At 42.5% G+C, this 26,936-nt stretch overlaps 1 protein-coding gene across 4 annotated transcripts in view; it reads right to left on the bottom strand.

The window, feature by feature from the left end:
* Window positions 1-26,936, bottom strand: part of edc4 (enhancer of mRNA decapping 4) — an 84,167-nt gene that overhangs the window by 26,832 nt on the left and 30,399 nt on the right. For all 4 annotated transcript variants that reach the window (XR_015078806.1, XM_085991300.1, XM_085991299.1 and 1 more), the window contains 7 exons: window positions 24,826-25,006; window positions 23,333-23,396; window positions 14,190-14,281; window positions 12,863-13,059; window positions 11,938-12,026; window positions 6,464-6,617; window positions 3,274-3,731 (listed from right to left, as the gene is read on the bottom strand). Coding sequence is in view for 3 of the 4 variants with exons in the window: in XM_085991300.1 (XP_085847426.1) it covers window positions 3,274-3,731; window positions 6,464-6,617; window positions 11,938-12,026; window positions 12,863-13,059; window positions 14,190-14,281; window positions 23,333-23,396; window positions 24,826-25,006 (1,235 nt within the window). In the remaining variant the exon portion in view is untranslated. The remainder of the gene's footprint in view (window positions 1-3,273; window positions 3,732-6,463; window positions 6,618-11,937; window positions 12,027-12,862; window positions 13,060-14,189; window positions 14,282-23,332; window positions 23,397-24,825; window positions 25,007-26,936) is intronic.

Below are 26,936 nucleotides of genomic sequence, written 5' to 3' on the forward strand. Positions count from 1 at the left end.
AAGTCAAAGGAGGAGATTAGGAGGGGTGACCAAAAGCTTGATCAAAGAGATGGGTTTTAAGGAGGGTCTTAAAAGCAGAAGAGGGCGGTGGAGTTTATGGGGGGAATTTTATCCCCAAAAAACAGGTGGGTTGGGATCGGATGGGAGGTTAAAGTGTTAAAAAACTGAATCCTGACCCCAACCTGCCCACTTCTGGTTTTAACGGAGGTGGGCGAGTCGACCATTTAAATATTATAATGAGGCTCTGTGCTTCATGGTGATCACCATTTCAAATTTAATTCTGGCTGGCTGGGTTTCCTAGGCCTTGGGGAACCTGTCAGCTAAAGGGAGACAAGGACTGCTGGATCCAGGAGATAAGTGCCTTTTCACTGGATCCAGCGTTCTTGTTTGCCAATCCCCCGCGATTCGACTCCCACCCAACCCTTCCGATCTTCCCCAGAGGCCTCCCATCTGCCCGCCCACAGGCCTCCCAGCTGCCCCCGAGACCTCCCAACCACTGCCCACCCTGCCCCCCCACCGAAGCCTCCGACCGGTCTCCTCTTCGCCCGAGGCTTCCGATCTGCCCCCTTTCCCACCCCCGAGACTTCCCATCTGTGCACCCCTCCCGCCACGGCCTCTGATCTACTCCCCACCCAGACTGCGGTAATCACTCCCCTCCAAATAGAACAAAGCTTCATGAACTAATTAATTGTGAATAAATATTAGCTCCTTAATCTGTAAACCTCTGGTCTATCTGCTAATTTAATTTTAAAGAGTTTGGCAGTATTGCACGAGACTTCTTTAAATCCAGTAAACAAATTACTGAAAGTGGGTTAATTGTTAATCCCTTGGCTATGCCCCTCCACAAAGACATAGTTTAGAAAAGGTGCACCTTCATCATTAGGGATGCGGTTCACCTATGACAACTGATAAAGCACCTAGAGAAGAATGTCTTAAAACACAAAATTGTAAGTATTTCTAGTTTTTTTTTTTGAAAGACAAAGTGTAGTATTTCTGAAACTAGACAAAGTCAAAATATTGGTGGAACTATACTAATATGCACCATTTCTATTAGAAATTAACCCCAAATTCTTTGGAATATCACTTCATAAATTATCTAGCCCATGTCAATAAACTCACTTTAACCAATTTTATGACAATTAAGGTGCAAATGACACGGATAACTACAAACTATTTTATTTTTTAATTTTTTTTTTTTTTTTTTTAAAAAGATGTCATTCACCATTATGTTACGTAATTTGCACCATTCACCTTAAATTGGCTAGTAAAATCTTGAAAATTTGCCATCAATTCAAATTAATTTTGATTATGCGTAGTGGTACTGCCATCTTTGGTCAAAAAACGTACAGGAAACTTTGTGTTATCCAGAGGCGAACCGTCCGGCAAGCTCGAGCCACCGGCAAAAATCAGGAGCCGTTTTTTATTCTTTTCGTTTCTTTTCTTTGCTTTTTTTTGAACAGTCAAGCTCTGCAACGTCTGTAGCTAAGCAACAGCTTCAGCTAGAGACGCTAGAGAGACGCTTGCCGACTGTTTAGAGCAACAGGGTTTGTTGATTCATACGGAGATGAAAATCTCCGTATGTTTCAACATTAGCTCTGGAGTGTACGGCAGTTTTGAGGGAACGGCAGCAGCTCGGTCCAGTCGGTGCCAGATAGCACAAAGTTTCCTGTATATGGAACACAAAATTACAGAAAGTTTGAGAATGTTGGTAGGGGAAGCATCACATTAGGAACAAAGCAACAACAAAATCACCAAATCAAAAATCGAAGAATTTTATCCTAGGATAACCTGCTCCATATTTAAGGAAGGATACACTTGCATTGGAGGCAGTTCAGAGACGATTCACTCGGTTGACTGAGGGGGAGATGAGGGGGTTGACTTATGAAGAAAGGTTGAGCCTATACGCATTGGAATTTAGAAGAATGAGAGGTGATCTTATTGAAGCATATAAGATACTGAAGGGGCTCGACAAGGTAGATGCAGAGAGGGTGTTTCCCCTTGTGGGGAAATCTAGAATTCGGGGGTATAGTTTCAGAATAAAGGGTCGCCCTTTTAGAACTGAGATGAGGAGAAATTTCTTCTCTCAGAGGTTCGTAAATCTGTGGAATTATCTGCCCCAGAGAGCCGTGGAGGCTGGGTCATTAAATACATTTAAGGTGGAGATAGGCAGGTTTTTGCAAGATAAGGGAGTGAAGGGTTATGGGGAGCGGGCAGGGAAGTGGCTTTGAGCCCAAGATCAGCCATGATCTTATTGAATGGCGGAGCAGGCTCGAGGGGCCAAGTGGCCTATTTCTGCTCCTATTTCTTATGTTCTTGTCAGATACATTTTGGCATGAAAATATGTGCACTATTTTAAAAGGCCAAACTCTTGAATGAAGTCATTTTTGTTCCCAGTTAAACGGATTGTGTGGGCAACAGAGGAACTGCCATCTTACAAAATGGGGATAAATTTTGGGCCAAAATAAATACCCAAGGTGGAAATGCCCAGCTGGTCCACCAGCCTGTGAAAAGAAAAAAAAAGAGGCAAATTAACATCTGGGGTTGAGATCACTTCTCACCCAAAACACGAACCTGTTCTTTCCTTTCAGATACTGATGAACCTGCTGTGTATTTCCAGCATGTTCTATTACTGTTTCAAACTTCCAGTTGGAGTTTCTCTTTTTATCTCCAACAGCTCAAGCTTGGAGTTTTTTAGCACACAGGTCTGCCCACCATTGTTGAAATGACTAGTTACTGCAGTCCAAGGCCAGGCCATTCAATAAGAAGCACCAACTTGCTGCTTCTAAACAGCCAGTTTACCTATCAACCGAGGACAAAGTATTCAGCGGCCCAGATAGCTTCATCTGAAGAAAACTCTACACCAAACAGCAAATGTAAAGTCTACTAGGGAAGATAAGCTAAGATTTTTTGTAGCAACCACCACATTAAACAAGTTACATCTTCACCTTTCAGAATTTTTAGAGTGATAAATATACTGAATAATTTCTCCTCTACAGTGCTGAGGGCAGGGGTGGGGAAAGAAAGAGAATCGCTTGTCTCAGATCATCCTCTGCAAGAAATACAAACCAGCAGAAAGCAAGAACCTCTCCCGACCCCCCCCACCCCACCCCTAAGCTAAAACAGAAAAACTTCTGTTGTACATGGTCTAGCGGCTGTTTACAGAGCTGGACTGGCAGAGGCCTGGGAACAGATTGCGTTCCCAGTGTCTCATCCAAGGAACGTGACCAACACATTAATTGACCCACTGTTGTATTGTAAAATATTTGATTGCACCTCTCATTGATGCTGTTACGAGTTTCTCTGGTAATGTCAGGTGCTGCTGGCCAAGGTTGGCTGGTGATGTTATCCCCTGCTGTATTCTCTTGAGACAAGACAGTTTCTAATAGCGATGGAGTACTTAGCCGTTCCACCTCCACCTGAGGCATATCTAGAGAGTGATGGCTATGTTCTGAGTTAGGCCTACTTCTTGGAGATAATAGATGCAGGGCTGAGGCAGCAGAGGCCATGCTATCCATATGATGGGTAGGCTCCAGGACCTCAGTGGGTAACACAGAGCCTGCAAAAGCACGCTGAAGGGTCTCTGATGCAATTTCAGGAATGTCCTGCGACATTGCTGTGGAGGCTGAGGAGATCACGTCAGGGGAACGTTCCCGCGTTGGTGAACTTTGAGGCACACAAAGTGGGTCCACAGACTGAAGCTCCAAAGGAAGCGTTGAGTTAGCACCAGTAACCTGAAAGAGGAAAAAAAACCTAGTTCAGATGTATTCCACTTATAAATATCATCTAAAAATTAAATCTTTATTCAATGCTATCCCACCTCTAATTGAACAGACTGATTAACTTGCATTGTGAAACCCTGCTTTCACCCAAGCTGTGGATTCAAGCCCCATAACAAGACTTCAGCACATAACCTAAGCTGATATTCCAGTGCAGTACTAAGGGAGTGCTGCACTGTCAGAGGTGCCGTCCTTCAGATAATATTAAACTGAGGTACCATCTGCCCATTCAAATGAACGTCAATCACATGGCACTATTCAAAGATCAAGGATTTTACCCAGTATCTTGGCCAACAATTCACCTTCAACCAATGCCAACAAAAAACAGATTTAGCTCATTGCTGTGCAAAATGGCTACCAACATTTCCTATATAAGTCATTGCATTTCAAAGTAGTTCATTGCATATGAAGCGCTAAGGTATGAGACACAAGACATTAGCCCCGATTTTGCAGTGAGTAATGGTGGCTGAAACTGACCGCAGTTCAGGATTTAGTGCATGCTAAACGCAGAAATCCAGACGTTTCGGTCAGTCATTCACTTCCCCAAAAGAGGCTGCGCTGCGGGACGGAACCCGTCCCCCGTCATTCAATGCTCCAACACAGACTGCACTGCCCCCCCCCTCCCCCACTCCATAGCCAGCAATCAGTGAAACTGACGAAAATGTGAGCTTTTCCGCGCTAATATCACTGTTAAATACTCCATTAAATGTTAAGTCCTGTTGGAATAGGTGTAACTGGGGTTTTAACAGCGTATTAACTGCTAAACAACTGTTCTGGCCCTGAAAAGCCAAGTCTTATATTTGTGGAATGTCAAATTTCTCCATTACGATAAAAATTCCAATTTTTAAAAAGTATATATATTTAACGTTTGTTCATGACATTTCAGCTTCTACCTTAACCGCATGTGTATGTCCCAATCTTTATTTTGCTCTCTTAACATTTTTTAAAAAGTGAGGATTAAAACTGCTTTTTATTTCCTGGTTTGTTGCCTTGTGAGAATTCACCAATGTGACTAGCTGCTTAGACAGCTTGATGATGTCACTGTTGCATTGCACTAGTAATCCCCTATTCACAGCGCTGCAATCAATTACACATCGAGAAACCGTAAGTTTTCGCCACAGAGATCACAAGATCTCTGTAGGCAGCTTTCTTCGAAGTCAGCGGCAACCGCCATCGCTTTGCCACTGACCGCAAATTACGGGCCAATATATAAATGCAAATCTATTTTTCCTCTTTCCTGTACAGTATTACGAAGTAGATTAGGAGTTGTTCCAGACAAACCCGGCCAATATTCTGAGAAAACTAGTGCTAAATGTTAATTGATTACCATAAAGCAGAATGTAACATCAACAGCTTGCATTTAGATAGAGACTTTAATATAGGAAAACGTATCAAGGTGCTTTACAGATGCAAAAATTGACACCAAGCCAAGAGAAGATATTAGATGGGGTAAGTAAAATCTTTGTCAAAGAGGTAGGTCTTAAAGGAGGGGAGAAAAGTAGAGAGGCGCAGAGGTTTAGAGGGGAAATTCCAGTGCTTAGGACCTAGATGGCTGAAAGCAGAGCTGCCAATGTTTGGGGCAAAAGGAGTGGGTGGCACATAAGAGGCCAGAATTAGAGGAAAGCAGAGTTCTCAGAGGACTGGGGTGATTACAGAGATAGGGGTGGGCGAGGTCGTAAAGGGATTTCACCACAAGGATGAGAATTTTAAATTGAGGATGTTGTGGGACCGGGAGCCAATGTAGGGCAGAAAGCACAAGGGTGATGTGTGAATGGGACTTAGTGCGGGTTAGGGCATGGGGAGCAGAGTTTTAGATGAGCTGGTGTTTGTGCAGGGTGGTGGATGGGAGATTGACCAGGAGATCATTGGAAAAGTTGAGTCTGAAGGCTTGGTTGAGGGTTGCAGCTGCAAAAGGGCTGAAGCAGGGCAGAGAGGGGCGATGTTATGGAGAGTACACACAAACAAAATCTACAATTTCAGTAAATTCTAACAAAAACAAAAATATTCTAATATAGACTTTTCAGACATAATCGAAAATATTACTACATTCCTCAAAGAACAGTCTGTTAACTTTCTGCAGTCTGGGGTTACACACATCCAGAATAGCATGGATGAAAATTGATTGTGTAAAATCTAAATCAAAGCACTTGGCATCACTCTTGATGATTAACAGTCTAGAGAGTCTAGTAAATTAAGTACAAAGGATGAACACTATTAAATTGAAACATATAATTTCCTGCTAAAATCCAAAGATAAGAAAACATTATTTTTCTGTGTTCACTGCTCTTTTAGTTCTTTAATAGCACTCAGTGAGATTTCAGTGCATTAAGTAGGAATATTTCACATTCGCTTCTGTTAACATAATCTGCCCAGACACTAAATTAAATGCTGTCACCCAGGAACCTACTTGGACATTTAAATAAAATTATTTTTAACATGGATAAAAATTATAGAAAAGGAATATTGATAAGCTGATAATTTGCATGACATTGGAACGTGCACCTTTTCTATACTTTCCTTCCCTTTTAACCTTTGCACCAGTATCAGTAGCTTGTCAGTTTATTTTGTCCCAATGTGCGCTTCACAAACATTCTGCCCATTATCCAAACAGTACATGTTATTTCTATGAAGATCAATAAAACAACGAACACCCATTTTTTGGACCCCTTCTTTTGTAATGGACAAACCTGAAGAGGTTTTGTAGGCAGCTGGTCAGAGAGCCCTGGGATAAGCTGTACAGTGTTGTTTCTGGGACTAGCTTGGACACTGTTGCTTGTACTGCTACTGAGAGTGACACTCTCCAATGTCATCTTTGGGCTTAGACACAGGTCTTCAGCAGGTCTAAAAAAAAGAAATTGCACAAGGAGATAAATCATCATTACAGACAATATAACTGCCAACGCAGATGCCAGAAACCTTGGCAGCAATGTTTAAAATCATTTACGTCACAAAGCTCTAACTTAAAAACGTGTACAACTACAAAAGTTCTCCCGATATCAGGCAACACATTGATATGTAAAGTAGGCATCATACTTTCACCTGATTTTCTCAAGCTTCATATTCATAAACCATCAATAAATGGCAACTGAAGTAGGGTGTGTACAAATCAAACTTGTGGAAAATAGGTAGATAAATTGCCATTAAGGCTAATACTAAAGACATGAAAACATCAAAAAGTATGAGCAGTCAGCAAAATCTATCCATAAAGGGTGAAGGGGAAAGAATCAAATCACTAAATATTTTTTTGAAAATCCTTTTAGCCATCATCTTGGTTTCCCCATTAAGCTGTGCATATTACTGGTAAGATTTATAACATAATAGACATAAAATTGACAACATTTACAAGAAAATTAAACAATAACATTTTGTGTGTTTGAAATGCCAAAGCTTTGCGTCAGAGGCCTGTGCTGATATGAGTAACTGGAGTCTATAGCTCACACAAGCTCCCAAACTATCACCATCAGCTGAAGAGACAACAGGCTGCAGTTCTGAGCATAGACCAATGCCTTCATTCTTGGTAGCAAGATTAGCCATTTACAGAATGTGCCAAGACTTTGTAAGCCCAGTTCCAATAGAAAATTGCTGAGAATTAAAACCTCCAGTGAAACAATTGAATGTAATTAGTTTCTTTTTTAACATAAGTCAAATAAGGTAAAAGCATGAAATCTTAATTTCCCTCTCCCTGAAATAACTCAAAGCAAATATATGCATACTGTGTGCTACCTGATCTCCCACAGCATCAAAAAAAGGCAAACAGTAGGAGAGCAGAGCACAGATAGAGTCGAGGAGAAAAGCAGCGAGTGAGAAAAGACTCAGGCGGGACTAAGTGAAAGTGGTTTTTATATTTTGTAATGTATTTAAAACAGTTACACTAGTCGCATTTTTTGTTTATATTCAGTTCACAAAATATTGTTCTATAAATAACTTCTTGAAAGATAGTATCATTATTCAAGTTTGGATGGTGGGTCTGAATACAAATTCTGAATTACATTTTTTTATATAACATTATGCATTGCTGTAGGGATATTTGGTTAAAAAAAGGAAAGATGCAAACAACCTAATCATTTCTGAAGTTTTATATATTTAAGTATAAAAAGTCATGCTCTGAACAGATGGAAAATAAGATAAAGAGCTGCTCCACTCTATTTACCTGTACAACAAAGATTTATTTATGCAAGTCGGGTTTGCAAGGGTACAAATTCATTTATACAATCTATCTGCAGTGGACAAGATACTTTTTTTCCTCCAGGAAGCAATCGAAAAATACTTTTGTCACCGTCTCTGGGGAGATCTCTTACAAACTTCTTTTCAAATTCTTTCAGTGAAGGTTTGCACCCTCCCTTCTGGGCAATTCTCTTTGCAACACCATAACCCTCGATTACTATGAGCCACTGGAGATCTAAAAGCACTGTTAAAATGTGACGGCCCCAAATAAACAGTAAACTTCAAGAATTGTGGCTTGCACATTCTTAGATGTAATATACCAGGAAACTCTCGTTTAAACGGCACCTAAATATCCAGAATTCTGTATTAACTGGCAAAATTCTCACTCCGAAAGCAACATCTCAATATCAGCAATGTTGCCGAGTCCGAGTCTCCCGCGGTGGCCGAGTTAGTCAGTGGGGTTCGTTCTCCAAACTGCCACTACTCGGTTTCTTGGCACTGTCAGAAGACCTCAATACCCCTGTAACAGGAGTCTGACTCTCCCGCGCTGCCGGTAGTCTCTTCTGATCCGCCATTTTACAGGGGTACTGTGTGTCTCCCACGCTGCTGGTAGTCATTGCATTGCATTACCCTCAACTGGCAGTACTGTACTTAATCAAGCATCTTCCACCATCCATTTAACACAACATTCTGTAGGCGAGGACTCAATTACTGTATACTGCACAATTCTTGATTTTTTAAATTTTTCTGTTAAAAAGACCCTCTCCGTCATCCGGAATTTTTGATCAACCGGCAACACGCCGGTCCTGCCAGTGCTGGATACCAAAGAGTTTCCTGTATTTGGATTAGATGTAATATATTTGGATTTTCAAAAGGCCTTTGATAAGGTACCACATAGTAGGCTCATGAGTAAGATCAGAGCATGTGGAGTCACAGGACAAGTAGCAGAATTGATGGCAAGTTAGCTACAGGACAGAAAAGAATAGCAGTTAAGGGTAGCTACTCAGACTGGCAAAAAGGTGAGAAGTGGTATTCCACAAGGATTGGTGCTGGATCACTGTTGTTCACAATTTACATAAACGATTTGGACTCGGGAATTGGAATTACAACTTCAAAATTTGCGGACGACACCAAATTGGGGGCATAGTAATTACTGAGGAAGACTGCGACAAAATACAAGACGACATTAATAAACTTGCAGAATTGGTGTATAATTGGCAAATTAATTTCAATATAGATAAGTGTGAAGTATTACATTTTGGTAGGAAGAATAAGGAGGCCATACACTGCTTGGAATAATAAGAGTCCAAGTGAAGTAGAGCAGCAAAGGAATCTAGGGGTACAGATACACAAATCACTAAAAGTAGCGACAGGTCAATAAGGCAATTAAAAAAAGCAAACCAAGCTCTGGGGTTCACTTCTAGAGGGATAGAATTGAAAAAGAGAGAAATTATGTTAATTTTGTATCACACCTTGGTTAGGCCACACTTGGAGTACTGTGCACAGTTCTAGTCTCTATATTATATAAAGGCACTGGAGAAGATGGAAAAATGATTTACAAGGGCAATACCAGAACTGAGACGATGTACTTATCAGGAAAGGATGAACTGGCTGGGGCTCTTTTCTTTAGAAAAGAGAAGGCTGAGGGGTGACCTGTTAGAGATCTTTAAGATTATGAAATGTAATAAAGTCACTTTTAGCAATTTAGATTTTCACAAATAAATGCGCAGCAGTGCAAGTAGCAAAATGGGTCGAGCAATCTCATTTCCATGAACAATTTCAAAACTGTGCACTTCAAAGGATTCTGCCATCTACCGGTCAGCAAGGAACAAGTCAAGCTTAACGTACAGTATGCTCCTTGCTAGCATGAATACGAGCAGCTCAAATAACTGATGCTTACATATCCAATTGGATCAGCCGTATATACCAACTAATATTGCCAATTTATGAAAAAATAGGTCACCTAGAAACTGGGAAAATTTACTAACAGGAAATAACACCGACCAATGTGTCTACCTCTTTTTTTGTTAATCACAACCCCAAGGTACTGCCTTCTCACTAACCCGGAAATCCCCTCCTTATGCAGAAGCATGTTAAGTTGTCTTAAACACATAGGTATTATTTAGTTACAATTGTAACTAAATGTCTACTACCATGTTCAAAATCCTTCCTTACTCCCAATTTTTAAAATTATGCCTCTAGTTTTTGAACACATCAGTCTGAAATTATCGGGACCAATTTCATCAATCCCATTCATAATTTTGAAAACTACTATTAAGTCACCTCAGAGTACCTTCTTTCCCAAGCCGAACAAGCCATTCAGTTGTAATCGCTATGAAGTACAGCAATAAGGAAATCAGATGGACTGATCCACAACAACCCAGGCATCGTATAAGGATTAGACTAAGGTAATCTCAGCCCAGTTAACCCTGAAAAGCCCTCCTACCAACATCTGAAGGCTGGTGCCCAAGTTGAGTGGGCTGTCCCAGACTAGTTAAGCAACAGCCTGACATCGTTGCTCTTTCAGTATTAATTACCAGCTAACACCTTAGACCCCTCCATCACCATCCTTGGGTATGTCCTGTCCCACCGGCAGGATACACCCACCAAACGTGGGTGCACTGTTGGCTGGGAGTGACCCCTGGGAGTCCTCAACATCGACCCCAAACACCATGACGTCTCGTGGCTTCGGGTCAAACAGAGTCAAGGTAACCTCCTGCTGATCACTACTTACTGTGCCCCCTCAATTGACGAATCAGTACTCTTCCATGTTGGGCATCACTTGGAGGAAGCTCTCTGAGGGAAGCAAGAGCACAGAATGCACTCTGTGTAGGGGACTTCAATGTACATTTGTTCTCTTGTTCTCAATCAGGAGGCAAATACAGAAGCAGCCAGTCATCCCTTTGTCTTTGCAAGGAAACAATACTTTTTATATACAGAAGTTAAGGAGTATGGTTGTGTGGTGGTTATGGTATTCAATTAGGAATCTAGAGGTCTCGAATTCAGATCCCACATAAGTTGTGAAAATAAATTCAATAATATAGCAATTTGTGGTGAGCACAAAAATGAAAGCTGCCGTAATAACCCAAATGGCTCACTGATATCCTCAAGGAATGCTGTAAGCTTACCCAGTCTGGCCCTATGATTGCAGTCGTACAATGCATGGTTGACTCCTAAAGCCCTCTGCAGTGGCCCAGCAAGTGACTCAGTTGCAAAACAATTACTACAATAAGAGATCTACCAGCACCTCAGGGCAATTAAGGATGGACAATAAATGTGGCCATGCCAATGTCACCTATATCTAGAGTACACATTAAAAAAATTACAGGACCGCTACAGTGCATCTCCAGCAATAACTATCTATTTTGTCATGTTGAAAAACACCTCAATTCAAAAGGCCCAATAAACTATGGACAGGTCTTGCAGACTATAGCAATGGGTTATCTCCCAAAGTGGGGCTCGAAAATATTGGCAATTGGCTTACAATTAGAGTGCGTTCACGTTAGGTACCAATTATACTTCCCAGCTAGGTGTAGCGTTGCTACATGCAACTTGAAACAACATTGCCCCCGATGATGGTAATATTCAGTTTCCTCCCACAATTGGATTTTAATCAATAAGCCCCATTCAAACTCCTCCTTCCCCCACTCAAAAAAAAGCATTTTTGTTGCCATTTTCTCCCCATAATTTAAGTGAAGCACATTGAAGCTGGGGAATGAAACATTTATCCATTTTTGTCATGATGCAGAGCAAAGCTCTTTATTGTCCAACTTGACTCCACAGAGAGAGCAAGAAAGAGTAAAAGGGAAGGGTAATGTGGACCAGGACGGGAGGGAGAGAAATGAGAGACAGAGACCAGTTCAACCTTCCTCAGCATTCAACACTGAAATTAAACGAGCCAGAATAACATTTTTAGAAATTAAGCAAAATTACTTATACTGAATTGATCTCTGAAATGGGCACAGATACCTTTCTGTAGGTAACGCAAGTTGCCTACCTTGATGCTCCAGTCTCATTAGCAGAGCTGTTACTCAAACCAGTCACTGCAGTCAAAGTGCTTACACTGCTCCCTGGTGACACAGAGATCTGTCGGCAATAAAACATTTAATTACACCAGCACAACACACGCAGTAGACAAGTACAGTCACCTAAATCCTAATAAATGCTGTAAATGAAAACATTTTGTAATTGACTGGTACACTTCTCTGCCACTATGGTAATTATTTTACATTAGAACACAAGTCATTTAACATGCTGCAGGAGGACAAAAATCTAACAAGTTGCAATTAGAAGCATGCTAGAGGGTCTGAGTGGCAGAAGCACACAGCAGATGATGTATTTTAAATGCAAAACTTTTTAGCACAAAGAGGTTCTAACTGAAAGACTTTACCAGCAGTAGCTTACTAAGCAATAGGGAGTCTGGGTTAGCACAGCATTCCTCCAGCTATGGGACTCAGTCAGAAGCCAGCCCAGACAGAAGGAAAATCTCCTTTTTGGTGACAGTAAAGATCTAACGTGAAATCAGTTTGGTCGTCTCTACCCACGTTCTCATGAATACAGGCCCACAGCACAGAACTATCGATACTTTCCAAATTCTTGAGTCTCACTCAGAGAAACTAGTGAATGAGAACTAGAGAATGACTGGTGCTGGAATTGATAAATTCATACTGGTGCGATGCTGTATATACTCTTCTGGAGTTGGGGTCAAGGTGCAATGGGTTATCTCCCAAAGTGGGGCTTTAAAATAGTGGTTTAGGAGCTTTACGTTGCATCTGGCCATGCCCGACAGTGGTAAAGTGGAGGGGGTGGGGCAAGAGTGTCACATCCCTCAGCAGATATCCTTCAGTGACAAAAAGCAAAAATTCACCAGAAAATACAAATTTTAGAATTTATCTTCAGATACAAACATTAACCACACTCACCTGTTGAAGTGAAGCACTAGGAGTCATGAATGCATCGGGAGTCATTAACTTTGGTTTCACATCATTAGAGACAGAAAGAAAGTCTGCGGGAGCTGGAAGATCCACTATACGCCGCAGATCGTGCTGAGAACCTCTGCCAGAGCCTTTTTCGGATGCTGGCCCTTCAATGCTCACATCTGTTAGGTGATCTGCAAATGCTTCAAAATCACAAATAAAAAAATATTATTGAAGAATACAATTTACTTTGAAAGCTACAGGGTTGCCACAGAAATGTGAAGCATTAATCATTCCATTGGATTTTGAAGCAAGGATTCAGTGCTCGGACTTAGATCCACAACTTTTGACCCTCCCCAACTGATGACCTCAACCATAGGATCATAATTCGTCATTGATGGCGACAGTGAAGCTTTATACACACAAGCCTCTCCAGATAAAATACACAACTCTGATATGCCAAGTCTGAGCATAATTATGTTCACTTTTTACTGTAAAAACTGCAGATTATGTAAGGCAACAAAAACAAATGGATATTTTAGAGGGCAACACATGGTTCATATGAAAATTGACAATTTTAGTTTGAGTTAAAAAAAGTCAGCCTGAAAATCTGCAGTAAAATGTAAATACTATTGCATCACAAGAGTCACATGTATAGCATCTTCCAAATTCATTAGAATTTAACTTGATTATATCTATTAAATTGATATTTACTGAGATAACAGGCTGTCTATTTCTATTGCACATCTAACAACTTGCATTTATATAGCACCTTTAACATAGTAAAAACATCCCACTGCGCTTCACAGGAGCATTAGACAAAAGTTGACCGAGAGATAACCAAAAGCTTGGTCAAAGAGGTAGGTTTTAAGGAGCAACTTAAAGGAAATTTTTTTTTTTTTTTTTTACATCAAACAGATATGCTAGATTTCCAACAACTCAAAAAAAAATTGTTATACAAAAATAGGTAGGTCTGATAGAGAAAAGGATATAGTATGTAGACTTTAATTCAATTGTTTTAAACAGAATAATGTCAGTCATTTTGGTCAAGTAACCAGTTGGACAATATTTGCAGCCCATTTTAATATTTGAAGTGCTCCTTAACCTGAACTTGGTTATTTTAACACCCATTTGGTTCTGCAGCATCAAACGACGGAGATTTATTTGACAGACTACATTGAGATATTCCACTTTATAACAAAGAAAATTCTGAAATACTATATTCAGAAAAGGTAAAGGCAAAATAATCACAAACTAAAAACAAGTGGATAAAATAGTTTTGTAATAGTGTCCTGATGTAATGTTAGGTGACAAGTCATAGTGTATAACTTACTGAAATCTTCATGGGAGACAGCAGATGGCATTAAAATAGGTTCTTCTGTATTCTGACGAGGCTGGAAATAAATCTGCACATCCTGAAGCGTTCTGAAACAAGAAAAATGATTCAGAACATGCTTTGAAGATAGCAGAAGCAATTTGTAACCCATACACCCTGCATCCAAGGATCTAAGGATTCTGACAACAAAACAGTATCTGAAGTGGTCCTCTGGTCACACTTCATAGCTCATACAAGAGCAAAAGGAAAATTGTCCATTGCATTTCATCCAAATCAAATGGAATGGACAACTCCTCTGTAGCAACGTGCTACAACCTGTCCAACTCCTTAAAAGAGATAAAGGAAAAAGACGACTTTCCAAGTAGCCTGAATGGTGGATACTCAGGCCGTTAAGGCTATTCCGAAACACAAAGATGCACCAGTTTTATGCAATGCAAATTTCTGAACAGATTGCATACCATTAACAGGTACAAGTGTAAAAAAAAATGGTACTGAACAGGATGCATAATAATCCTGTTTCATCTACTACGGGAGTCTCTCATGGTCCAGGGATGCTAGCGGGAAGTAACTGCACTCCCTCAGATTGCCTAAAGATACCTATCCAAGCCTGTCCCATTATGTTATGTGACCCTATGAAAGGCAACTACAAACATGTTCTCACTGGTTTTGAAGAAGAAAATTGTTTAAGTGGAATAGTAGTAAAAGCACAAGATTAGTGAGGACAAAATACATGTTCAGGGAACCTACTTTTGACATTTTCCAAGTAACCAGATTGAAGGTGTATCTGCTACCAACCTTGCTATTTATATGCTTGAAAAGCAGTATGAACATATATCCTTTATTTCAAAGGAAATGGACCCTCATCCCCAATCACTTGAGCTTCTTAACTCACTGTGGATTATTTCATTCAATGCAATTCATAACAGAAAAAAAATGTAAGGAATATGCTCAACACTGACGCTTAAGGTAGAAGAAAACCTTAAATTTAGAAACTTATAAGGCAAGTGGGACCGTAAGAAATTATTAGAAAAGCTCGTTTCAGCAAATAATTAGTATTCAAGAGAGAATTGACTTGCAACATGATCAATAATTAAATATAATTCATTGTCACCATACTTGAGCCTGAATGATCTATTGCTTTAGATTAAAACAGTCAGATATCAGCCCCGAGACCGGAGAAGCAGCGGACCTGCGCGGGAGCAGCCCGAGGCGGCTGAGTATAAGAGGGAGCAGTCAGAGGCACCGAGGCCCACAGCCCCGAGACCGGAGAAGCAGCGGACCTGCGCGGGAGCAGCCCGAGGCGGCTGAGTATAAGAGGGAGCAGTCAGAGGCACCGAGGCCCACAGCCCCGAGACCGGAGAAGCAGCGGACCTGCGCGGGAGCAGCCCGAGGCGGCTGAGTATAAGAGGGAGCAGTCAGAGGCACCGAGGCCCACAGCCCCGGGACCGGAGAAGCAGCGGACCTGCACGGGAGCAGCCCGAGGCGGCTGAGTATAAGAGGGAGCAGTCAGAGGCACCGAGGCCCACAGCCCCGAGACCGGAGAAGCAGCGGACCTGCGCGGGAGCAGCCCGAGGCGGCTGAGTATAAGAGGGAGCAGTCAGAGGCACCGAGGCCCACAGCCCCGAGACCGGAGAAGCAGCGGACCTGCGCGGGAGCAGCCCGAGGCGGCTGAGTATAAGAGGGAGCAGTCAGAGGCACCGGGGCCCACAGCCCCGAGATCGGAGAAGCAGCGGACCTGCGCGGGAGCAGCCCGAGGCGGCTGAGTATAAGAGGGAGCAGTCAGAGGCACCGAGGCCCACAGCCCCGAGACCGGAGAAGCAGCGGACCTGCGCGGGAGCAGCCCGAGGCGGCTGAGTATAAGAGGGAGCAGTCAGAGGCACCGAGGCCCACAGCCCCGAGACCGGAGAAGCAGCGGACCTGCGCGGGAGCAGCCCGAGGCAGCTGAGTATAAGAGGGAGCAGTCAGAGGCACACCAATCCAGGTTCCGGGAGAGGTAAAAAGTAATCCAAGTGTGACGTCAGCAGGAAGCAGGTAAGTGATTGGTTGGTGAGTATTTCTCTCTTTTCAAGACAAGCTTGAATTCTGTGGTGTTAAATTTCTAGGGTCTCTGTGTTGTAGTGGGGACAGTTGGTAAATAAAGCACCCTAGAGTATACCTGTAACTGGGGTGTTTAATAAATTTTTTAATTAATTAAAGGAGTAAGTCATGGCAGGAGAGCTCAGAACCGTGTTCTGCTCCTCTTGCTCCATGTGGGAAGTCAGGGACGCTGCCAGTGTCCCTGATGACCATGTGTGCGGGAAATGCATCCAGCTGCAGCTACTTGTAGACCGCATGGCGGCGCTCGAGCTGCGGGTGGATGAGTTTTGGAGCATGCGCAATGCTGAGAGGGTCGTGGATAGCACGTTTAGCGAGTTGTTCACGCCACAGAGTAGGGCTGCACAGGCAGAAAGAAATTGGGTGACCATCAGGCGGAGCAACAGAGGCAGGCAGGAAGTGCAGGGAACCCCTGCGGACATCCCCCTTTCAAACAGGTATACCAAGTTGGATACTGTTGAGGGGGATGACTCACCAGGGGAAGGCAGCAGCAGCCAGCTTCCTGGCACCAGGGACACTTCTGCTGCTCAGAAAGGGAGGAAAAAGAGTGGGAGAGCAATAGTGGTAGGGGGTTCTATCGTAAGAGGAACAGATAGGCGTTTCTGTGGCCGCAAACGTGACTCCAGGATGGTTTGTTGCCTCCCTGGGGCCAGGGTCATGGATGTCACTGAGCGGCTACAGGGCATTCTTAAGGGGGAGGGTGAGCAGGCAGAGGTCGTGGTCCACATTGGGACCAACGACATAGGTAGGAAGGGGGATGAGGTCCTGCATCAAGAATTTAGGGAGCTAGGTAACAGATTAAAGAGCAGGACCTCAAAGGTTGTAATCTCTGGATTACTCCCAGTGCCACGTGCTAGTGAGTATAGGAATAGGAGGATAGAGCAGATGAATGCGTGGCTAAAGAGTTGGTGTAGGGGGGAGGGTTTTACTTTCCTGGATCACTGGGCCTGCTTCTGGGAAAGGTGGGACTTGTACAAGTCGGACGGGTTGCACCTGAACCAGAGCGGGACAAATATCCTTGCGGGGAGGTTTGCTAGCACTGTTGGGGGGGGGGGGTTTAAACTAACTTGGCAGGGGGATGGGATACAGAGGGGAGCTGAAATAGGGGGTGATGTGCTGCCAATTATAGAGAAAAAAACAAGTCAGCTTGGTAGACAGGGCAAATATATAAGGGCAAGGCTGGATGGCATCTATTTTAATGCAAGGAGTCTTGCAAATAAGGTGGATGAACTGAAGGTGTTGATAAACACATGGGAGTATGATATTGTTGCTATCACGGAGACATGGTTGAGGGAGGGGCAAGACTGGCAGCTCAATATTCCGGGGTACAGAATCTTCAGGCGAGACAGAGGGGGAGGTATAAGAGGAGGGGGTGTCGCAATATTAATTAAGGAGCCAATTACTGCAGTAAGGAGGGAGGATATATTAGCAGGTTCCTCTAATGAGGCCATATGGGTGGAGCTTAAAAACAAAGAGGGCAAGCACTTTGCTGGGAGTGTACTATAGGCCTCCAAACAGCCAGGGGGAGATAGAGGAACAGATATGTAGGCAAATCTCAGAGAAATGTGCAAATAATAGGGTAATAATAATGGGGGATTTCAACTTCCCCAATATTAACTGGGATAGTCAGAGTGTGAAAGGCTCAGAGGGTGTAGAATTCTTAAAGTGCATCCAGGAGAGCTTTTTGAGCCAGCATGTAGAAAGTCCTACAAGAGAGGGGGCGGTACTGGACCTAATTCTAGGGAATGTGGCCGGCCAAGTGGAAAAAGTGCTAGTAGGTGAGCACTTTGTTGACAGTGACCATAATATGGTGAGATTTAAGGTGGTCATGGAAAAGGACAGGGATGGGCCGGAAATAAAGGTTCTAAATTGGGGGAAGGCCGATTTTAATAGGATAAGGCAGGATCTGGCCAAAATGGACTGGGGATCAGCTACTTGTAGGAAAATCCGCATCGGAGCAATGGGAGGCTTTCAGAAGGGAGATTGAGATCATACAATGGCAACATGTTCCCGTAAAGGTCAAGGGTGGTTCCAAAAACCACAGGGAACCTTGGATGTCAGGGGATATACGAGAATGGATTAGGAAAAAAAGGAGGGCTTTTGGCAGATACAAAAGGCTAAAGACGGAGGAAGCCCTAGAGGAGTACAAAAAGTGCAGGGGGATACTTAAAAAAGAAATTAGGAGATCAAGGAGGGGCCATGAAATAACACTGGTGAGCAAAATAAAAGGAAAATCCTAAGATGTTTTATAAGTATATTAAGGGTAAGAGGATAACTAGGGAAAAAATAGGGCCCATTAGGGACAAAAGTGGCAATCTGTGTGTGGAGCCGGAAGATGTAGGAGGGGTTCTAAATGAATTTTTTGCATCTGTTTTCACTATGGAGAAGGACGATGTAGACATAGAAATAGGGCGGGGGGACTGTGATATGCTCGAACATATTAACATCGAGAGGGAGGAGGTATTGGCGGTTTTAGCAGGCCTAAAAATGGATAAATCCCCAGGCCCGGACGAAATGTATCCCAGGCTGCTGTGTGAGGCAAAGGAAGAGATTGCGGGGGCTCTAACACATATATTCAGGACCTCTCTGGCCACAGGGGATGTGCCAGAGGACTGGAGAACCGCTAATGTAGTACCATTATTCAAGAAGGGAAGTAGGGAAAAACCGGGGAACTACAGGCCAGTGAGCCTAACATCAGTGGTAGGAAAATTATTGGAAAAAATTCTGAGGGACAAAATTAGTCTCCACTTGGAGAGGCAAGGATTAATCAGGGATAGTCAACATGGCTTTGTCAAGGGAAGATCATGTCTGACTAATTTGATTGAATTTTTTGAGGGGGTGACTAGGTGTGTGGATGAGGGTAACGCAGTGGATGTGGTATACATAGATTTCAGTAAGGCCTTCGATAAAGTCCCGCACAGGAGACTGGTCAAGAAGGTAAGAGCCCATGGAATCCAGGGTGCCTTGGCACATTGGATACAAAAATGGCTTAGTGGCAGAAGGCAGAGGGTGATGGTCGAAGGTTGTTTTTGTGACTGGAAGCCTGTGGCCAGTGGGGTACCACAGGGATCGGTGCTGGGTCCCTTGCTGTTTGTGGTCTACATTAATTACTTGGATATGAATGTAAAAGGTATGATCAGTAAGTTCGCGGATGATACAAAAATTGGTAGGGTGGTAAATAGCGAGGAGGGTAGCCTCAGTCTGCAGGACGATATAGATGGGCGGAACAGTGGCAAATGGAATTTAACCCGGAAAAGTGCAAGGCGATGCACTTTGGGGGGACTAACAAGGCAAGGGAATACACAATGAATGGTAAGACCCTAGGCAAGACGGAGGGTCAGAGGGATCTGGGTGTGCAAGTACACAGATCCCTGAAGGCGGCGGAACAGGTGGATAAGGTGGTAAAAAAGGCATATGGGATACTTGCCTTCATTAGCCGAGGCAAAGAATATAAGAGCAAGGAGGTTATGATGGAGCTGTATAAAACACTGGTTAGGCCACAGCTGGAATACTGTGTGCAGTTCTGGTCGCCACACTACAGGAAGGATGTGAACACTTTGGAGAGGGTGCAGAGGAGATTCACCAGGATGTTACCAGGGCTGGAGCGCTTCAGCTATGAAGAGAGACTGGGCAGATTGGGTTTATTTTCCTTGGAGCAGAGGAGGCTGAGGGGGGACATGATTGAGGTGTACAAAATTATGAGGGGCATAGATAGGATGGATACTGAGGAGCTTTTTCCCTTAGTAGAAGGGTCAATAACTAGGGGGCATAGATTCAAGGTAAAGGGCGGGAGGTTTAGAGGGGATTTGAGAAAGAACTTTTTCACCCAGAGGGTGGTTGGAGTCTGGAACTCACTGCCTGAAAGGGTTGTGGAGGCAGGAACCCTCACAACATTTAAGAAGCATTTGGATGAGCACTTGAAGTGCCATAGCATACAAGGCTACGGACCAAATGCTGGAATATGGGATTAGATTAGACAGGGCTTGATGGCCGGCACGGACACGATGGGCCGAAGGGCCTCTATCCGTGCTGTATAACTCTATGGCTCTATGACTATTATTTATAATTAGAGACTCTGACTAAAAATGAAGAATTTAATATGGAAACACAACATAGAAAATCTACAAACTGGTGTTTGAACATTGCATCATATTCAAAATAAAACATGTCTTGATCCCAGAAAATGAATTTTGCATTCAACCAAATCTAGATAAAGGGATAAATTGCAACTCTCGAAAAGCACCCAGCCACTAAGAAGCTCATCCGTGTTCCTACTATGAAAGGACTATACATCTAAGCTATATCCGTGTACCAATCATTGTCCTTCAAAGAGGAAAACTCACTCCACGATGTCTCATCTATTTACTTGAAAAATTGGGGTTATTTTCATTAGGAGATTAAGGGGTAATTTGATAGACGTGTTTGAAATTATGACAGGATGAGACCAGAGTAGATAGAAACAGACTGTTTCTAGTGATTGAGGCATCTAGCACAAAGGCACAAATAACAGATTAAATGCAAGCGAGTTAGGACAGAGAGCAGGAGAAACTTTTTTTTAAAACAGCACAAGAAGCTGTGGAATGGGCTACCACAGTCAGTGATTGACACAGGGACAATGTCAACATTTAACAACTGGTTACATAGGTAGTTTAAGGAAAGGAGATTAAAGGGATACAGGAACTGAGCACACACATGGGATTAGGACTATTGCTCATGTGGAGAACAAACACCAACACAGCCTGCTTGGGCTGAATGGCTTATGTCCATGTTGTAACTTTAAGTGAGTTTTTCGGATGAGATGGTAAACCAAGGCCCCGTCTGCTTTCTCAGGTGGGCGTAAAAGATCCTATGGCACTATTTTGAAGGTGAGTTATCCCCAGAGTCCTGGCCAATATTTATCACAAAATCAACATAATTAGAAAACAGATTATCTGGTCATTATCACATTGCTGTTTGTGGGACCTTGCTGTACGCAAATTGGCTGCTGGGTTTCCTACATTACAACAGTGACTACACTTCAAAAAAGTACTTCATTGACTGTAAAGCGCTTTAGGATATCCGGTGGTCGTGAAAGGCACTATAGAAATGCAAGTCTTTTCTTTTTAGTAGCTGAAGCCAGACCAGGAAAGTCCCAGGTTTAATCACCAGGCTGTGCTGTTAGTTGCTATATGTTGGGGTAGCAGTGGGGGAAGGAGAGGGAAAAAAAGCCAGGATTCCTGCTCTAGATCGTTAACCAGAAACCTCTGCTGAAAGTGAGCAACTGGGGAGAGGAGAAGGTTCACCTGCGATGTTCCTGCAGTCAAATAACTTACTGATAAATACTGTCTATGGTTACAATTAAAGAGTAGTCACCTGGGTGAGGTACCACAGGGTGCCCCACACCTGTGGAAGTGTCCCAACAAGGAGTCAATCCCTCAGGAAAAGGGACAGGGGGGGAAGTAGCAGGCAGTAAAATGCTTGAAATAAAATCAACATCCTAGGGTTCTTTTCTTTGAGGGTTCCTCCAAATACATTTAAACAATTAGGTGCAATATTCTTCCCAGCCCCACACTGTCAGGTTCAGTAACATCAATCCAGTTTCCCTCACATCAATCCAGTTTCCCTCAATCATATGAAAGCTCTGCCAATAGTTGAATGACTCAGATACTGATCATAAGGTCCCAGGTTCAACTCCCAATCTGTGAATTAACTGACCTCAGCAGTCTGGCACAAGGGTGGTACAATTGGTCTCCGTGCCCTAGGCTAGATCAGAAAAATCTGCCAGGGTTCACACGTCTGATCTCTACTCAGTAACTTCTGCCATAAAGTGCAACTGTGCAGACATCAAGTGAGAATAGGAGTGGTTGCAAAGCACCTCCCACTTCAAGGACAAGGAGCTTGTCAACACATTTGTCTTATGTGCGAGCCCAGACAGCCAACAGCAAGAAAGGCCATTTGGGCCACAGAAGCACATCATTCTTAACTTTACTTTTCAATATCTAACTGCATTTTGAACAACCCTAACATTTTTCTCCCACTAGTCTGCGTGGCAGACCATTCCCCACATTTATCACTCTAGGTAAAGAGTGCTTTTAGTTTACTTCTTATTCATTTGAATTTAGATCATGAAGAATGGCTATTTGAGTGAGGTGCTTGAGGGCCATATTGGAGCCATATTGCAGCCTAAGTCAATGTCTTTAGGACAAAATTGGAGAGTACAAAACACAAGTATTTACCCGCAAAACAAACAAGAAAGGGCACTACATTCAAGTCAAAATAATTGTTAAAGTTGAGTTTCTAAAGTGGTAAAACGGATGAATTTATCCTTCCTTAAAAATAGTTAGGGAGAAGGACAAAACCATTTATTTCTGAGCGTGGTCTGTCCAGACAGTGTCAGTCTGCGATTATTGTTTTTTAATTTAACAGTGGCATATTCAAAAAATACTTCTATTATAATAATCAGACATTAGGAAACCAAAAAAATTCTTCTTGCAGCATTTCAATTCAGCTGAATAAATAAACATTCTGATCAAAATTACATATCAACACCAGTGGTTTGGGTTTTGAATCATTCCTGCTTTGAGCCAGGCCCTGAATCAGCAACAACGCAGAACAGAGACAAGAAATGACCAACCAACGGTGAAGGACCAGTTGTATTTAAGTATTAATGTATTTCTCACAAAGATTGTGTAAAAAAAAAAAATCAACCATTCATCAGGAAGGGGATTACTGGTCTTCTAACACATGTAGAGCACCAAACAAAAATACGATCCAAGACTACAGCTCCAGCAGATGAAACATATCGTTATACACAGAACTCACATCCAAACCCCTTCAAGTACTACAAAACACTTTTTACGCAATATTTTTAACGGGCACTTTTTAGCTTTCTCAGGCTTTAAGATTAATTAGTACCCTCCATAATCTATTCTTCGACATAAATACAATATCTGCCTAAAATACAAGAGAACACAAATTATGTACATAAAATAGCTCTAAACTGGGTGTCCATTTGCATCTCAGAAAGCTACCAATAAAGTTAGAGAAACCTCAATTCTGCCACTTACTTGGTGTGTACACAGTACAATTTTATCTGTACTACTGAAGATTCAACAGGGCCAGGAGTTCCTTCTGCCAAGAAAAAATTGAATATATCAGAAATTGTGCATGATAGGAAGAACATCTTTACATCACCGCAGAGGACATGCAGGCAAAGATATTAGAATCATGAGTGTATTACAGCACAGAAACAAGCCATTTAGCCCATCAAGTCTGTGCCAGTGTTTTTTGCCACATGAACCACTTAGTCTAATCTCACGATAGCAAAATACTGCGGATGCTGGAAATCAAAAATAACAGAAAATGCTGGAAAAACTCAGCAGGCCAGGCAACATCCGTGGAGAGAAAATAGAGTCAACGTTTTGAGTCAAACCCTTTGTCAAGACTCTAGTCTAATCTCACTTTCCTTGCATGCTCCCCACACCCTTTGATATTCTAATTCTACATAGCAAGTTAGCAAGTGTTGCTCATCTAGAACATGGTCCTGTTTATTCTTTGAATGTAGTCCATCCTCCACAAACAAGTGACATCTGAATGAAGCAGATCCTTAGAACGTGTCCCTTTAATACATCTTCATATTAGGACTGCGAGCTATGTGAATTCTTTTTCAACTGCTTCAGTTTTAAAACCAGGTTTTAAGGTATTTTCAGGTTTAGATAAGCTGTGCTCCAGGCAGCATTTCTATTTGCACTTGTACCATCCTTATTGTTTAGACAACGGTCAAGAAACAGCGGGTTGTGAAAACAGAAGTGGTGCAAGACACAACTCAACTGCTGCTAAAGAAGCTGGATCAGTTGTGTGAAGTGATCTGTAATTTATCAGGGATAAAGAACTTAAAACATTGAGATACAAACAGTAACATTTCAGATTTCAAATAAAAAGAGTTAATTTTGTAAAAATCAGTAATTACAGGTTAACAGGGACAGGTAACATTGTTCTGGGAACATGTACACATTCAGAACTGGCTGAGGGATGAGATTTTACCAAAAATGTTATGAATCATACACCTGCAATGTATGAAAGAGTTTATTTCTTAAAGCATAGATTTTAGTGACTTCACAACTTCAGTGAATACTGATGAATCAACAACCAAGGAGTGTTAGTGTTTTGTTGCAGGTTTACAGTGCGTTTCTCCCAGTGATGAAATCCCTAATCACAACCACCCATGTGGGTGAGGAATTTTCCCCAAGGAAGGAGAATGTAAACACTAGTAAATGCATAACATTAGTTTTGCACAACAACTGACTCACGAGCAGAGCTGACAGCATCCTAAGAGCAGGCTGCCTGCCTTTTCAGTCGGAGAATTTTATGCAACAAAAAGGGCAAAACCTAGACAGATCACAAACTCTATGCTGAAACATGCATCCAACCCCAGCATGTATCTGGTCACCTTTGTTTTGTGTCCATTAGATAGCACTAAGTTGTGGTATATTCAATTCCTCTTTGCAAAGAACAGTACACACACAGCATCCTGGAATATACCATTAATTGTTTTGCTGACCTGCATTTAAAGTGTCGCTCTCTTCCTCAGCTGGAAGAACCTCTGTGTGTCTCGGGCGACATCTGCTGACATCCTGGATGCCAAAACTAAGCACTGGATGAGTAAGCAAAAACTCAGATATGGAGACAAAATGGGCCTTGCCATCATCCTGGTTCTGATGTAGCTCCATCACATACAACACCTGCAACAGGTAAATTGAACAATATGGCATGAAGAATTATACAAAGAGAACCTGCATTTATGTAGCACCTTTAACATCCCAAGCAGTTTCAGAGGCAAAAAAAGGTCAAATAATAGATGAGGACGACAAATGGCATAGTTGGAGATGTTTTAAGGAGGCAGGTAGCAAGATTGAGGCATTTATGGAGTGCCAGAATATGAAAACATGGGTGGAGAGGATGCAAAGGCGACAAGGGTTGGAAGAATGGAGGGCTCATGCTGGCATGCAGGGCTGAAAATGTTGTAGAAGTAAAGGCCAAAGCCATGGAGAGATTTGTAAATATTGGAGGATTTTGATGGTGTTGGAAGGACAAAGGAGCCAATGGAGATCAGCAAGGGCAATGGTAATAGGAGAGCAGAATTTAGTGCACAACAGTATATTGGTGGTGGAGTTTTGGACAAGTTGGAGATATGTAGGCTGCAGCTTAGGAGGCCAACGAGGAAGGCATTGTAGAGATTGCCCCTAGAGGTGACAAAAGTATGGATGAGTGTTTCAACAGCAGTGGGTGAGAGGCGGGGTAGAGACAGGCAATGTTGCAGAGATAGAAATAGGATGTTTTGGTGATAGATAGGTATGAAGTTTGTAGCTCAGATCAGGGTGGAGTAAGATATCTAGAACGTGTACTGCCAGATTCAACCTGGGCAAGCAGCCGAGGAGGATGGAATGAAGGGCCAGGGTGTGGTGTTCCTGGTAGGGGTCAACCAGGAAAGCTTCACTCTTCCCAGTATTAGACTTCATTGCTGGACAGCTTGGTGGCCAGGGGTCTCTAGTCACCAGTTTATTTTGGGCTTGATGTGAACAGTCCACATTCAGTCACCAGCCAGCAACCCAGAGGTATTTTTGAAGTTCCAAGCAGAACAACCAAACCTGTTTTCAGAAGTAGTTGGTTTCACAGTGCAAGAACTGAGACCATGTTTAGAGAGAAAGCTAACTGCATCTTTACTATTTTATACATCAAGGAGAGTGGAGAAATACTGTTTACTGTTCATTCACCTGTCTTAGGTAAAACAAAACATTTGTTGGTTCAGAGTCTGAGTCCCCACTTAGGGAATGAATGCATATTTAGCCCACTGATAGACAGGAATCACATGGCAGCACAATACATTCCAGTAGCTGGTGTACAGAGTAAGGGTTCTTAGTTACAATCATTTACCTGCCTTTTGGGCAGTAAAAGGTATCCTCCGGATTGTAGGGGACACAAGGTATGGTTACTGGAGTGGCCAGTTGCACCAAACAGAAGAAAAACATTTATCGTAAAAAAAACTGAAAATGTGACCGGGGTCATGGTAGCAGATTTAAAAGCCAGAGGAACAGATTCTGTTAAGGACTACATCAGGGAGCATTGAGATAAGAGTTAGTTGTGTGGTCAGCAGGGGATTGAGTAAACAGGAGGTGGGGCTCACAGAAAAGGCAAGTGGGGGCTGGGGAGGGGGAAGAAGCTGGAAAGTGATTTGAGGTCAAGACTAGATGGGTGGCAGCGATGGAGGATGTAGCTGAGGCAGACGAGCACAGAGTCTCAATCTTAGAGGTAAAAATATCCACGAGTTCCTCACACCCAACTTTTATGTTCAGTATTAATAGCACAATAATAAAAAGAAGCCACAGTGCTCAACATAAAAATACAAAAATATCAAACACATTGCATAGATATAATTTGATGTCCAATCTGTGTGTGGTGGTGAGGGGGGGGGGGGGTGGGAGAGAAAGAGTTGCGACGGAATGACTTCTCAAAGCAGCATTTTGGATGGAAATCACAATCCATGCAAATGAAGCCCGAATAGCTTCGCATCATTTGAAATCCAAAATGAGATTCCAACCCTGAAATCATTCCCTATCGTATTTCAAAAGTTATACATACACTTCAGAGGCAGTTTTGTTCTGCTTCGAGTGT

The sequence above is a fragment of the Somniosus microcephalus genome, chromosome 6 (genome assembly GCF_052327205.1).
Source record: "Somniosus microcephalus isolate GS21.2 chromosome 6, FLI_Smic_1.0, whole genome shotgun sequence".
NCBI lineage: Eukaryota > Metazoa > Chordata > Chondrichthyes > Squaliformes > Somniosidae > Somniosus > Somniosus microcephalus.